Below are 14,960 nucleotides of genomic sequence, written 5' to 3'. Positions count from 1 at the left end.
CCAGAAGTGAAAGACGTCGCTTGTCTTCTGGGAGGTAGCTAGCACGATCTTGAGCTCAGGCTTCCGGATCTCTCTCGGTTGCTTTTTTCCACTGGTAACTTCTGAGGCTGAGATCAGGTACCCGCATTCTCAATGTTCTGCCGAGTATTGGCTCTCTTTTGTGAATTTCTTTCCCGCGAGCAGTATTAAGAAAAAGGTGGTGGATAGGAAGGGAAGAGGGGAAGAGATGGAATTCTACAGGAAATGCAGGGCATGCTCAGAATGCCAACCTTTCCGAGCTTGGAGAGATTTAGTGGAAGAAAGTGGCAGGAAAAACGTCCAGTAATCACTGGCATGCCAGACCCTGGAGAAGCCAGGCTGAGGCGCTCTGCAAGTTTCACCTTAGAGAGAGTGGACGAAATGTAACGGTTCTTGTTAGAGTTCTTGTAGAGGACGATTGTGGATGAGAATACATCCTGGGGACTAAAACCATATTGGTTTAGTCTGGAATGATTGCCAACTAAAGGGACTGATGTTTGAGAGAGATGGTGAGAGATTAACCAAATGAGGTGGTTGACTGCATATAGAAAGAAGCAGGAGGGAGAGAGGAAGGAGGCACTTGTGGCTCAAGGGCTTGGTGTGTGTTTTAGTTTAGATTCTGCCCTAAAGCAAAGCCTTATGCAAGGGCTTACCTGCAGGTAATTTTTTGGGGGTAAGTGAGACCAAAAAGCCCAAATGACGAAGTGGAGAGAATGAGACAAGGAAAAAGGGAAAGCCAGGAGGAGCACGTGGCTGAGGGTCTTCCACATGGCGCTCCTTTCCTCCGGGTGCCTTCCGAGGACCTCTGATGGGCACCTCGGGAAAGCCACGGGACACTCTTCTATGAATCCCCGCTCTACTGGGCGAAGCTCACCCTAGTGTCAACTCACCGCTACTTCAGGGCTGCCTTGTGCACCTGCAGAGGTGAGAAGCCATCAGAGCACACAGGAAAGTCCCTTACAGTGGGCTCGTCAGAGATGCGCAAAGGGAGGCGGCACAGGCAGCCAGGGGACTACTGCACGACTGCAATCTGCAACGCTGCCCTCGGCAATCCGGGAAACTAGAAAGGACAACAAAGGGACAGACACTCTCGTTTATTCCGTGCTCACTGTATGTGTACCAACCCCAGACAAGGCATTTTTAGACATATTCTTTGCTTTATTTTATTTTATTTTATTTTTTGAGGCAGAGTCTTGTTCTTTCGCACAAGCTAGAGTCCACTGGTGCGATATCGGCTCACTGCAACCTCCGCCCCCCACCGTCAGGGTTCAAGAAATTCTCATGACTCAGCCTCCCCAAGTGGCTGGGATTACAGGTGCACACCACCATGCCCAGCTATTTTTTGTAGATTTAGTAGAGACAGGTTTCGCCATGTTGGCCAGGCTGGTCTCAAACTCCTGAGCTCAGGTGATCCACCGGCCTAGGCCTCCTAAAGTGCTGGGATTACAGACATAAGCCACTGCGCCTGGCCTATCCATATTCCTTTAATCTTCAAAAACAATCTTCCCAGGGCTGTATTATTCTCTTTTTGTAGATGGGGAAACTGAGACTGAAGTCATTTATCCAAGAGGGGCTGCTTAAAGGGACAAATAGTCTCAGTGTTAGGCACAGCCAATTTTAAAAGACCTCCGGAAACTGCATAATGCTACCAAATAGAGGAGGGTCCTCTCCATTAGGGCAGATTTGATAAATTAGGGGGCATTTTCCAACTTAGCAAAGCTGTCAGAAGAAAGGCATGTTTTGACAGGTCTATGACCTTTCTGTTCAAAAAAATCAAGCACTGTGTCAACTCAGGCACACGAACTTAACTATCACCTTGATTTACTGGCCCTACAGGATCTAGCCTGTCCCTCCCTCCTCCTGGGGTCCTGCTCCTCCCTGCTCCTGGCTCTCAGCCACCCCAAAGTGGTCTCGTTGCTGGAATGCCCTTTGCTCACTGCATTTCAGGTTTCAGCTTCAATGCCACTTTCTCAGAGTCCTTTCCTATCACCCAATCTAAAGTAGTCTTCCAGTTCCTCCATGTCACATCATCGTGTTTTATTTTCATCATAGTGATTGTTGCATTTTATTTATCTGTTTATCTACCTATTTATTCATTATCTTTCTCCTTCTAAAATATTCAAATCACGAAAAGGGAAACCTTATCTGTTTTGTTTCTTGCTGTACTCCCAGTGCTAGAACAGTGCTTGGCCCACAATGGGGAATCCAGTAAAATTTGGAGGTGAATGCATTTAGTTGTTTGCTTTTTTCACCTGTTCCTTCATCTGTTCTGACCAGCAGTGCTTATCAGTATCTCTTAAATACATGAAAGTCTTTGCTTCCCCCTGCAGCAGCTGATAGAACCATGGCGACCATTGCTGCTGCTGCGTTTGAGGCCCTCATGGATGGAGTGACATGCTGGGATGTCCCCAGAGGCCCCATCCCCAGTGAACTCCTTCTTATTGGAGAAGCCGCCTTCCCCGTGATGGTGAATGACAAGGGCCAGGTGCTCATTGCTGCCTCCTCCTACGGCCGAGGCCGCCTCGTGGTTGTGTCCCATGAGGGCTACCTGTCGCATGCTGGCTTGGCTCCATTTCTCCTCAATGCAGTGAGCTGGCTCTGTCCCTGTCCTGGGGCTCCCGTGGGAGTGCATCCATCCCTGGCACCTCTAGTAAACATCCTACAGGATGCTGGGCTTGAGGCACAGGTCAAGACAGAACCAGGAGAGCCCCTAGGGGTTTACTGTATCAATGCCTACAATGACACCATGACTGCAACGCTGATCCAGTTTGTGAAACATGGAGGGGGCTTGTTAATCGGGGGCCAGGCCTGGTACTGGGCCAGCCAGCACAGCCCTGACAAGGTGCTCTCCAGGTTCCCTGGGAACAAGGTGACAAGTGTAGCCGGAGTGTACTTCACTGACACCTATGGGGACAGAGACCGGTTCAAGGTCTCTAAGAAGGTGCCCAAGATCCCACTCCATGTCAGGTGAGTGTTTGTTCCCCTCTTAGGGAGTCTGACTCAGGATAAACAATAGAGTTGGTTCCCCTCTTCAACAAGCTTCTATTGCAATACAGGTGATTTTCCACTCAGTTTGGAACCAACACAAATCAAAAGCAGGACGATTAAAATGCACCAAGACACAAGAGAGGCTGGGCCCTCACTGCCACTCCCTCCTGTGGCCAAAGCTGAATAGAAAAGCTTGTCTTACCACTTTATCTCCATGTCTAGTACATAGAACGTAGAGAGTGCTCATCAGTACTTCTTAAATGCATGAAAGAATATTTGTTTGTTTGCGTGAGCACCTATTGTTGATCATGCTGCATTCTGGACAATGGGGGTCTAGCAGAGATCGAGGCAGGCAAATCATGCCATCATGAGGTTTGTATTCCAGGGGAGAGATAGGTATTAAGGAAACTAATATATATGTGCTCTATCAGGTATTGCTAAGATCCATGAAAGATGATAATATAAGTGGATAGCATGACAACAGGAAGGCTGATGGAGGCTATTTTATTTAAGACGTTCAGGGAAGTCCTATCAGTCAGGCCAAGTTGGATTGGTCAGGATTTGTTGGCGTTGCTAGCAGAAGGGATTTAGTATGGGGAATTGACTATACCCATGATAGAGGAGCTGAAAATACACACAGGGGACAGCAAGTAACCCAGAGATCAGCAACAGCAGAACCAGCAGAGGGAGATGGTGGTATTACTGAAGTCCAGGTGCTGCGGCCACCTGGTAGAAGCTGGAGCCATGCTATGCCTTCCCAGCAGGAGCTGGAACCACAGATGAAAGGTCTGTCTGCTAGAAGCTGGAGTCTCAGAGATGACACTGTGGTTACCAGAAATACAGCCTGAAGAGAGAAGCAAACACTTAAACTCCTTCCTTCTTCCTTCCTGATTTCAGTCTTCTACCTCTGCCTCCCATGGGCTGAACCCACCAGGATCCAGGGAACAGGAGAACCAAAGAAATGCAGTTTTCTGCAACACGGAGGATGACCAAGATGAAAGGGGAATAGAGATGAGTGCAAACAAGCTCATGGCCAGCTTGGAAGGCTGGTCTGGTAGGTAGCACTTGAAAGGAGACCTCAAGGAAGTGAGGGAATGAGCCATGTGGGCATCTGTGAGAGGAAGATTCCAGGCAGAGTGAGGAGTGAGGGTGAAAAAACCTGGAAGGGAAGCCTGCTTGGTATGTTCCAAGGGAAAGGGAGTGGCCCTTCTATAAGGTCGGAAGGCTCTGCAAAGCTCCAGGGGAGAATAGCTGAAGGCAGCTGTTCTGTGACCCTGGGGCAGAGGGCAAGGAGTAGGTACAAGGGAGTGTAGGAGAATTTGTCTTGATCAAGCCTGTTTGTTTGAAGTTGTCCAGGAGCTGACATTTGAACATCTGCACACATGATGTTCTCTGAATGAGGAACAATAAATGTTAGTCATTTACAGATTGTGTAGGCTCCAGACTTTCGGCATTATGCCTGCAGTAAATAAAAGCAAGCAGCTTCAGCTTCTCTGGGTTGCTCTCTGGCCACTACAGCCAGGCAGTCACCTAGCTGTTCTTACACTGCATACTTGTGTCTGAGTACTCATTTCATCCATTGGCCAGGGACACACCTGGCAATCAGGGAAGCCAGAATGATGGGAACTCAGTGAATGATAGCTCAGGTTATGTAAGAACTGACAGGCCAGGAGTAGAACTTTAGACCTTATTTGCAGTGAGATGGGAAGACATTTTGTATTCTCTACAGAAGATTGCTATGATGTGACTTAAATTTCAAAAGGAACCCTCTGATTGATGGTGGAGAACAGACTGTGGGAGGCAAAGATTGAAGCAGCAGACCAATCGGGAGGCCACTGAAGTAGACCACACGAGAGATGGTGGTGGCCCAGACAAGACTGATAGAAGCTGTGGAGCTACTGAGAACAGGTTCCATTCTGGACACACCTCAAAGGGAGAACCCAACAGGCTTGGCTGATGGAGTGAGTAAGGAAAAAGAGGAGTTGAGATTTTTGGTCTGAAAAAGACAAAAAATTAAACACAGGTGCTGCTGTTTAGTGATCTGTGAAAGGACAATGAGAAGATGGATTAGAGGAGATCAGGAGTCTCATTTTGGATGTTTTAGGTTTCAGATATTAGTGACTACTTACTTATGTTTGGCCACATGTAGCAGAAGCCTTAGTATAGCAGATTAACCATGTAGCAGTTTATTTTTTCTATGAAACATGAAGTACAGGTAGGTAGTCCAGCTCTGGGGCAGTGACTCTATGATGTCCCATGGTCAGTCTCTGTCTCCCTGTCAGTGCCTGACCCTGTCATGGTGTGTTATTTTATCCTTATGGCTACAAATTTGCCACTACTACTCCAGGCACCATAATTACACCCATGCAATAATAAATTGGAATGGATACACCTACTTTTAGTTTATAAAACCATGTATTTTCTGGAAGCCCTAGACTTCTATTTATATTTTAACGGCCAGCCTAGTTAAATCAGTAGTCCCTAGCCTTTTGGTACCAGGACCTGTTTTGTAGAAGACAATTTTTCCATGGACCTGGCAGGAGTTTCAAGATAATTCAAGTGCATTACATTTATTATGCACTTTATTTCTATCATTAGTACATTTTAATATATAATGAAATAATTATACAACCCACCATAATGTAGAATCAGTGGGAGGCCTGACTTCCAGACCTAACTACCAGGAGATCTGAAGGGCTGGCTATTTTTAAATGGGCACTGGCGTCTCTGAAGAAATCAAGATGCTGTACAAAGAAGAAGGGGCATACAGATACTAGTGAGCAGCTGGCAGTGCCCTGAACCCTCAGCCCCAAGCTCTGGACCTCTTTGAATTCCTTCCCTTCTGAGAGATTTGGGGAGGGGATGGGTTTACTCAGAGACATTAGAGTGGATCTGATTCGCTTCAACTTTTTTATTCTAACGCGAAGGGACAAGCAGGTGAAATCTCATCACCATAATGCCTCTTAATTGCCCCAAGGGATTCTCCTCTTTAGCTAACTCAACCTGTTTTTCTTCATCTATACCTACATTTTTAATCCCTGCCACCAATTCTAAGGTATATTTTGTGTGTGTTTGTTATTTTAATTCTTAATTACTGAAAATATTAAACATATGCAAAAGTAGACAGAATAGTACAATGAACCCCCATGTAGCCATTCCCCAGTCCCCAAAATAGTCAACTCCAGGTCTGTCCTATTTCACCTGTAGCCCCACTCTTCCCCACCCAAGATTATTTTGAAGCAAACAGCCGACATCATGTCTTTTCATCTGTAAGTATTTAAATATATATCTCTAAAGGTATGAAGTCTTTTAAAAACATAACTGCAAGTCATCATTATCACACCTAAAAGAATAATTCCTTAGTGTCATCATTTATTTCCATGATTGTCTTATTTTTCAAAATGTGTTAACATTGGGCCAGGCATGGTGGGTCATGTCTGTAATCCCAGTCCTTTTTGGGAGGCCAAGGCAGGTGGATCACTTGAGGTCAGGAGTTTGAGACCAGACTGGCCAACGTGGCAACACTCTACTAAAAATAAAAAAATTGGCCGGGTGTGGTGGTACGCACCAGCAGTCCTAGCTTTTTGGGAGGCTGAGGTAGGAGAATCACATGAACCCAGGAGGTGGAGGTTGCAGTGAGCCGAGACCATGCCATTGCACACCAACCTGGGCAACAGACTGAGACTCTGTCTCAAAAAAAAAAAAAAAGTGTTAACATTGAAATTTAAATAAAACCCAAATATTTTGATTTCTTGATACAAATTTTATATCTCTTTTAAGATACGCATTTCCTTTCCAACTTTCTATTTCTTGCAGTTTTGTTGCTGTTGTTGAAGACACCAGCTACTCTTTGTTGAACAGTTTACTTCAGTCTGGACTTTGAAAGTAGACCTCAAGGAAGTCAGGGAATGAGCCATGTGTGCATCTGTGGGAGGAGGATTCCAGGCACAGTGAAGCGCAATGGTGAAAACCTGGAAAGGCAAATTGATTGCCTTCCTGTGGTATGATTTAATATGGGGGTACCAGTCCATGGCCTGTTAGGAACCAGAACACACAGCAGGATGTGAGCAGTGGGTGAGCAAATAAAGCTTCATCTGTATTTACAGCCACTCCCCATCACTTGCGTTACCACCTAAGCTCCGCCTCCTGTTAGATCAGTGGCAGCATTAGAGTCTCATAGGGGCACGAACCCTATTGCAAACTGCTCATGCAAAGGGTCTAGGTAGTGTGCTCCTTATGAGAATCTAATGCCTGATGATCTGTCACTGTCTCCCATCACCTTCAGGTGGGACTATCTAGTTGCAGGAAAGCAAGCTCAGGGCTCCCACTGATTCTACATTATGGTGGGTTGTATAATTAGTTCATTATATGTTACAATGTACTAATAATAGAAATAAAGTGTGCCATAAATGTAATGCACTTGAATTATCCTGAAACCCCTGCCAGGTCCATGGAAAAATTGTCTTCTATAAACAGGTCCCTGGTACCAAAAGGTTAGGGACCACTGATTTAACATATTCATCTTTTGCTTGTATTTTCTGTATAATACAAATTAAAAGTTAGATCTCGATTTAAGGTCAGGATTGACAAACTGAGGCCAGCCCCTGTTTTTGTGAATGAAGTTTTGTTGGAGCACAGCCATGCCCATTCATTCACAAACTGTGGCTGCTTTCAAGCTACAGTGTCTGCCATTGTTGAATAGTTTCAGCAGAGACCATATGGCCCATATTTGTCTAAAATATTTGTCGGACCTTTTAAGGAAAATTTTCTCAACTCCTGATCTAGAGGTTTGATCAGATTCATGTTTGAATTTTTGACCTATTTTATAGGTGGTAGTATGCACTTCTATTGGGTAGAGCACAATGGTCTGATTTTCTCTCTTACTGTGAGGTTAGCAGTCCTTAATAACTGTTGCTTAGCCCTAGACCCATTAATTTGTGTTTATAAAATGATGGCTTTAAAATTTTAATATTCCTTTTATTTGTTATTTGGAATAGTTTTATAAAACACACTTTCCTTCACCAATTACATACTCTATGGTATAATTTATATAGAAAAGGCAAAATAAATATTTAATTCTCTTTTTCTCATTTTAAAACCAGTTTCCAATATTGAGTTGTTTCCCTAGCATCTTACAGAGGTCACCAATGTGTTTAAATTTTTCTTAGAATTATTATGAAATCATGATTGGAAACACAATGTGTTTCATTTATTATCCTTATTGATGTTGAAATTGTCCTGTTTGGCCATTGGGAGCCAATTCAAGATGATTCCTGAATCTTTTCTACCTTAATGGGCTTCCTGGTTTTTTAATATAACAGGTTTCAATTTCATCTCATGTATTTCCTGCTCAGGCCCAGAACTGCCATTTCTCCAAAAAGCCCTATTTTTTTCTTTCTTCTTTTTTTAACGTACAGCCCATATTTCTGGGAGTCCTAATTTGCATTTAGAAACTCCAATCCGGGTGTTAGAGTTGTGCATTGTTTGATCATTGTTTCTAGGCCTTCTAAATAGGCACAGCTAAGAAATAGATATTTTTGGTTTATACTGATACTTCGGATCAGATTTGGGGCTACAGGGTTTTAATTTGATTTCAACAATCTTACCTCTGTATCTCCTATCTCTCATGATGAAAAATTCCGGTTCTATAAGACACCAATGTAATGACCCATTTGCTCTATCCCAAGGTATACAAACAACAGTTGCAAAATATGAATAATAGCACTACTACCAGCAATATGATGATTATTGTAACAAAGATTACTTGCAGTTCTTTTTGTCCCAATGATATATTTTATTATGTACATATATAAAGTCAAAATACTATCTTTAAAGTCACTTCCAATACTTCCTCTCTTTGTGGTTATACTGCTAAACAGATGTACATGTCAATTCATTGGTTATTTTATTTTTTAGTTTTGGAATTGCTTGTGTAATTTAATTTTGTTTAAAATTATGTAAAATAGTAATCTGGGTCCAAAGTAAGATCTTAAGAAACCTATATTCTGTCCCTGTTTCCTTCAAACAATTCCCTTCTTCCTTCTGTGCATTTTTTGTGGTTTAATTCTCCATGATTTGTTTATACATCCACAAACACACACATATTAGTAGTCTTCTCTTCACTGGATAAGGCAATAACATACTCTATACATTTTTTCCTCCTTACTTTTTTTCACTTAACATTATTTCCTGGATATGGCCTGATAGTAACATATAGAGATACACTGTATACTCTATTATACCATGGTGTATGGATATGATATTGTTTATTCAATAAGTCCCTTATTGACAGGCACTTGAGTTTCCAGTATGTGTTATTTTTCTGGTACTTCTACTGTTACATATGTGCTGCAATGAACACCTCTGTGCATGTACCCTTATATTTTGCGCTATCACTGGAAATGAGATTTCTGAGTCATGGGGGAAATTCATATGTAATTTCGCTAGGCACTGCTAAGTCCCCCTTGTTGCAGCTTGGGTTACTGCGAATCTGACTCAGAGATAGAGATAAATGTGTGGGAGGTTTGTGAGGGCATGCTCCCAGGATCAGCAGCTGTGGAAAGGTGAAGGAAGAAGCACTGGAGACAGGGAGAAGCCGGGCTATGAGGCAAATATTTTTTAGCAATATTTTCACTGTTAAGTGGAACACTGGAAGAAACGTGTCTATAATAGAAGATTGCTTAAATAAGGTATAGCATATCCTAGAGTGATTGAGTGAGTAATTTTGCAATCATTAAAAATTCTATGTTCAAAGACTTCTTAAAGGAAATGATAAATATTCGTGATAAAATAGACAAAATTAAGATATAGAGCTCTACATTAAAATGATGCTAAATTCATTAAAACAATATATGTATAGCCAGGAAAATAAAACATTACAAGAAAATATAATAAAATATTAGTAATGTGTCTCTGGGGCTAAGTTGGTAATTGGTTTCATCTTCAAATATTTTTGTCCTTTCTGAATACTCTATAATTATAAATTGACAAAAAAAGACATTTTTAATATTACCTCTTTGCCTTTTCAGAACCCTTAAAAAATAAAAAACTTCTCCCCAGATCACATTAAGATATCTTTCTTTGACCTGATATCATTTATAGTTTTCATTGATTCACCAACAAAAAGGAGAAAGGAACAAATTTTCTTAACATATCAGTTTTTTTCCCTCTTTCTAGTATCTTGTATCCATGTTTTAATTTATCTAAAATATGTGAGTGCCTGTTAAATTCTAGACACTATTCTAGGCACTGGAATTCCCACAGCGTTTAAGTCCATATTTTAGGACTAAGAGAAGCGTAGTGAAAGTTCAGGTAATACTGTATAAAAATAAATTCCCACATTGTTAGTTTTGATTAATTGTAAAACCTATCTTCTAGCTTTGCATATCTTTACAAATCAATACATCATTTTTGCTAGCTGTGATTACATGCTGCTATTTTGTATTCTCCTTAAAAATATTTTCCCATTTTTATATATGATATTTTTAATGATAATTTTTAATCATAAGTTCTGTAATTTGTTTTAACTATTTCCTCCTTGTTGCATACTCAGATATTTTCTAGTTGAGTATCGGGGGGTTGGCGATAACATATATTATCCATACACATCTTTAAAGCATTTTAGAACTGTCCCTCAATGTAAAGACCACAACATGTAACATTTAGTGTCATTGTATGACACTAAAGTATTTGAATATTTGTAATTTCTGTAATGACCTCAACCAAAATGTTTATGCTTACGTATCTTCTATCTTTGCATATATTTACAAATCAATACATCATTTTTGCTAGCTGTGATTACATGCTGCTATTTTGTATTCTCCTTAAAAATATTTTCCCATTTTTATATATGATATTTTTAATGATAATTTTTAATCATAAGTTCTGTAATTTGTTTTAACTATTTCCTCCTTGTTGCATACTCAGATATTTTCTAGTTGAGTATCGGGGGGTTGGCGATAACATATATTATCCATACACATCTTTAAAGTATTTTAGAACTGTCCCTCAATGTAAAGACCACAACATGTAACATTAGATTTCTTGTTTTATAAAATATCAGGATATTTGTTCCTATTCTGGACTTTCTTTCAGCTCTTGAAAATCCAATTTATTCTTCTTAATTAGTTTCAACTCAAACACCCTCCTCAGAGCAGTCTTCCCCAGTGGCCATACTGAAATTAGGACTGTCCATCCAGTTTCACTTCATCACATTTCTCCAATTATTCCTTAAACATTATCACTCTCTATAACTATCTCTGCTGTTTCTTGCTAGGGCCTGTCTAACCAACCAGAATATAGAGCTCCATGATCTTGCCTGTGGCGTTTACTGCTTTATTCTCAGTACCTGGAGTACTTAACATTAGAGATCAACAAATATTTGTAAACTATATAAATTAATGAAAAAATATGAATGAATACACATCCAAAACCATAACAAGAGAAAAGACAGCCTCATATACTAGTGTTAATCCTGCAGACAGCTTCCTACTATGGAATACAGGGCTGGGGGTTGCACCAGAGCCTTCCAGCCTCAGCCAACAATAGAGCCAGAGTGAACCAACTCCTTGAGAGTCTCAGAAGGTCAGAGTCTGAGTCTCTGGCTCAGATTCCTCCTGCCTTCAGAGCAAGTCCCATTAGAGGTTTTCAGTGAACATTCCTGCCAACAAATATTGGTCAAAGGCGCTTGGACTGACCCAGCAGGTTCCTTAACTTTAAATCTCGGCTGGAAGGCCCTGGAGCTTCTTAAGAGAATTGATTGCTGGCCTGCCCCAACTCTGCCTGCCAAGGAGTGGGGCAGTCTCTAAAAACCAACAAAAGCTCCTCTCACATCCTATCCCCAAGGGCACACCTATGTTTATATAACAGGAGTATACTGCAGTTGCTTTAATATTTAAAAGCAAATCCAAAGGCACTTGCTACCTTTATACCATGACAGAAGAGTCTGGAAGAAAAGTTAACCTCAGATACTAAGCAGCCACCCATTACACTTACACACGGTATAATCTACAAGCTCTAAAATATATTAGCAGCTGCCCATATAAAAGTAAATATGTAACTGGGCGTGCTGATGCACATGTACTCACATACTCGAGAGGCTGAGGTAGGAGGCTCTCTTGAGGCTGGGAATCCAAGGCTGCAGTGTGCTATAATTGCACCTGCAAATACACATTGCACTCCAGCCTGAGCAACATAGTGAGAACCTGTCACTATTTGGTAAGTAAAAATTGTAAATATGTACTAGTGGCTTAGGTTTATGACTGTCTTGAGAATTATTTATTTTCTCTGTCCTCAACACAGTCCTGTAGAGTAGGAAAGTCTTTGTCCAAGGAGTTCCAGGTTACAAGCACCACATACCTTTGTGTATGTATCATTATATTTTGCCATATCACTGGAAATGGGATTTCTGAGTCACGGAGGAAATTCACACGTAATTTTGCTAGGCGCTGCTAAATTCCACTTGTTTCAGCTTGGGTTCCTGGGAATCTGACTCAGAGACAGAGATAATTGTGTGGAAGGTTTATGAGGTTTATATTCAAGATCCATGAATGTAGTTTCCAGGTAAAAACTGAAATGAGACTAGATCCCAGAATTGCTCTCTCCACCAAATCTGACAAAATGAATGAAAAATAATTAATAAATGGCTGGATGTGGAAGGTTTTTATGATGATGACATACATTGCTATGCACTGGCCAAGGAGAACAGGTGATTGATGGGTGGCCCAGGATGGAGTATCTCCTAACACCAGTCAACCTTCCATGTACAATGGAAAGAAAATAGTCAAAATCACAAATTCAATAGTTATCATTAATGCTTTCTAATTCATAGAAAAGTGAACAAATTGGGTGGATAGACAAGAAAAAAAGCTTTCAAGTGTAAACTCCCCATGTGAGTTCCATCTGTGGTTTGGTGGAAGTGGGCCTAGCTTACTAGGTCCCCTAAGACCGGAGAAACCAGGCCTAATCAAAAATCAAAAATCTGAAATTCTCCAAAATTCAAAACTTTTTGAGCACCACCAACATAATGCCAGAAGTGGAAAATCCCACTTTTGGGACACCTTTGCTTTCTGATGGTTCAATGTACACAAACTTTTTTCATGCACAAACTTATTTAAAATATTATATAAATTACCTTTAGGCTCTGTGTAAAGGTGTATAGGAAACATAAATGAATTTTGTGTTTAGAGTTGGGTCCCATCACCAAGGTATCTCCTTATGTGTATGCAAATATTCCATAACCTGAAAAAAATCAAAATCTGAAACACTATTGGTTGGTCCCAAGCATTTTCCGTAAGGGCTGCTCAACCTGTATTATCTCCTTCAATTCTAACAATAATCTTCCAATAATATCAGAAATATAGTTTATTAAGCCAGGAGAAAGAGTAAACATTATGACATTGTTAGGAATGTTTGTGTGTTTAAGCAGGATTTTGGTCTGACATAGAAATATGAATATATCCGTGCTCACAGGTGAGTAGCATCTGTATTCTGACTATTCCAAATGAGTAATTTTTGTACCTGCAATTTGTTACAAAAGTGAGTTTTCCAAATTATTTTCTTAAATCTGACAGGTTAAATAGTTTAAATAAAATTGTGTGTCTAATAGGCATGATTGAGATCTAAAGAGATTTTACCCTGTATTTACCAGCTTAAAATAAAAGAAAAAAAAATACATTTACAATTTCAAGGCACCTCTCTGATTATCTATGCCCATATTGTTCAGTGATGATGAAGACAGTTTTTAAAGTTTTCTTATTTACTATGATTTATCTGTATTTAAGGAATTAAGAATACAAAAAAAAAAAAAGATACTCAAGTGTTGGGGGCTGCAGGTCTTCAAAATGTTTTTTACAGCATCTGATCAACATAGTTCTCTCTAGTCCTTTTTTTGATGTTATAGATCCTAAGAAAACATCGTTTCTAGATTCTAGTATTTATGTCCTGTTTATATTTATCAGAGAGTGAAATAAATCCAGAAGAGTATTTTTACATCCTATACAATCTCAACAGAAAAACAAAACAAGCTAAGTGAAGATGTCTTTGATTACTACCAGTAGACTTCATTACTTTTTTTCAAGAAAAAATACATAAATTGTTAGATGTTTTACCTTCAATATGGTGAAAATGACAGCAGCGCACTTCACACTTACCTTTTTATTTAGTGCTGTACCTTCCTAATTTGGCAGTTTTTTAATTGGCATTCAGAAACCTATCACCCGTGTTACCTGTGTGCTCAGATGTGGTTTGCGAACATTTCCTAACCATCCCATCCCATCCCTTTCTTTTAGTCCTCAGTGGCTTCCCCTGCACTTCCAGCTCTGAAGTAACACATGCTTTTCCTTTCTTAAACACAGTATTATTCGCACCTTTGCATCCTGTAAAGCTTCCTTTGCACAAGATATACCTGTCGAAAACCATGTACCCAGATGTAGGTTCCGTCAAAGACTCAGTAATTGAGTGAGAGAGTTCTGGTGTGTAGACAACGGTGGCTTTGGAAGCAAGCCAGCCTGGGTTTAGTAAAAATTAAAGAAATAGGAAAGAAATACAAAAGGTGGCTTGACAGTCACAGACAGGTTTAATTTAGAGAAAATAAACATGGGAGGGGCTTCTGGCCGAGTTAGGTCAGAGGCACACTCTCTTACAGACTAAGAGTTTTTAAGGATTCAAGGTGGGAGAGTTTATCAGAGGCCTCGACTGCTTCTGTGTCTCTTTGTTGTGCTTATCTGAGAGGGAGAGTTGTATCTCTGTTCCCATACATCTTTCTGCAGCTGCAGGCATACCCCACTTTTAGCTTCCTATCTTTTAACTTCCCTAACTTAGTGCACCCAAAGGGAAAGGAATGTGCTTATTAAGGCCCACTGTTTAACTGGGGCCCATTGTATGAGGATGAAGTTTGGCAGTTACCCAAGAGACTTTGCTCCCTCCTCCCTCTGTGCCTGAGCTGTCTTATCTGT

At 40.7% G+C, this 14,960-nt stretch overlaps 1 protein-coding gene across 5 annotated transcripts in view; it reads left to right on the top strand.

Moving 5' to 3' along the window:
• Positions 1-14,960, top strand: part of TCAF2 (TRPM8 channel associated factor 2) — a 30,901-nt gene that overhangs the window by 1,130 nt on the left and 14,811 nt on the right. The window contains exon 2 of one of the 5 annotated variants that reach the window (XM_009454432.3): positions 2,349-2,985. The exons of 2 other annotated variants lie outside the window; for them this stretch is intronic. In XM_009454432.3, coding sequence (XP_009452707.1) covers positions 2,363-2,985 — 623 coding nt within the window. In that variant the 5' untranslated portion in view covers positions 2,349-2,362. Of the gene's footprint in view, positions 1-2,348; positions 2,986-7,006; positions 7,081-14,960 lie in introns of those variants that run through there. 2 more of the 5 variants (XM_009454434.3, XM_063815709.1) reach the window with 2 other exon arrangements.

Source organism: Pan troglodytes, chromosome 6, assembly GCF_028858775.2.
Source record: "Pan troglodytes isolate AG18354 chromosome 6, NHGRI_mPanTro3-v2.0_pri, whole genome shotgun sequence".
Taxonomy (NCBI): Eukaryota; Metazoa; Chordata; class Mammalia; order Primates; family Hominidae; genus Pan; species Pan troglodytes.
The sequence above is the reverse complement of the archived record's forward strand: the minus strand, read 5'-3'. Positions and strand labels throughout refer to the sequence as shown.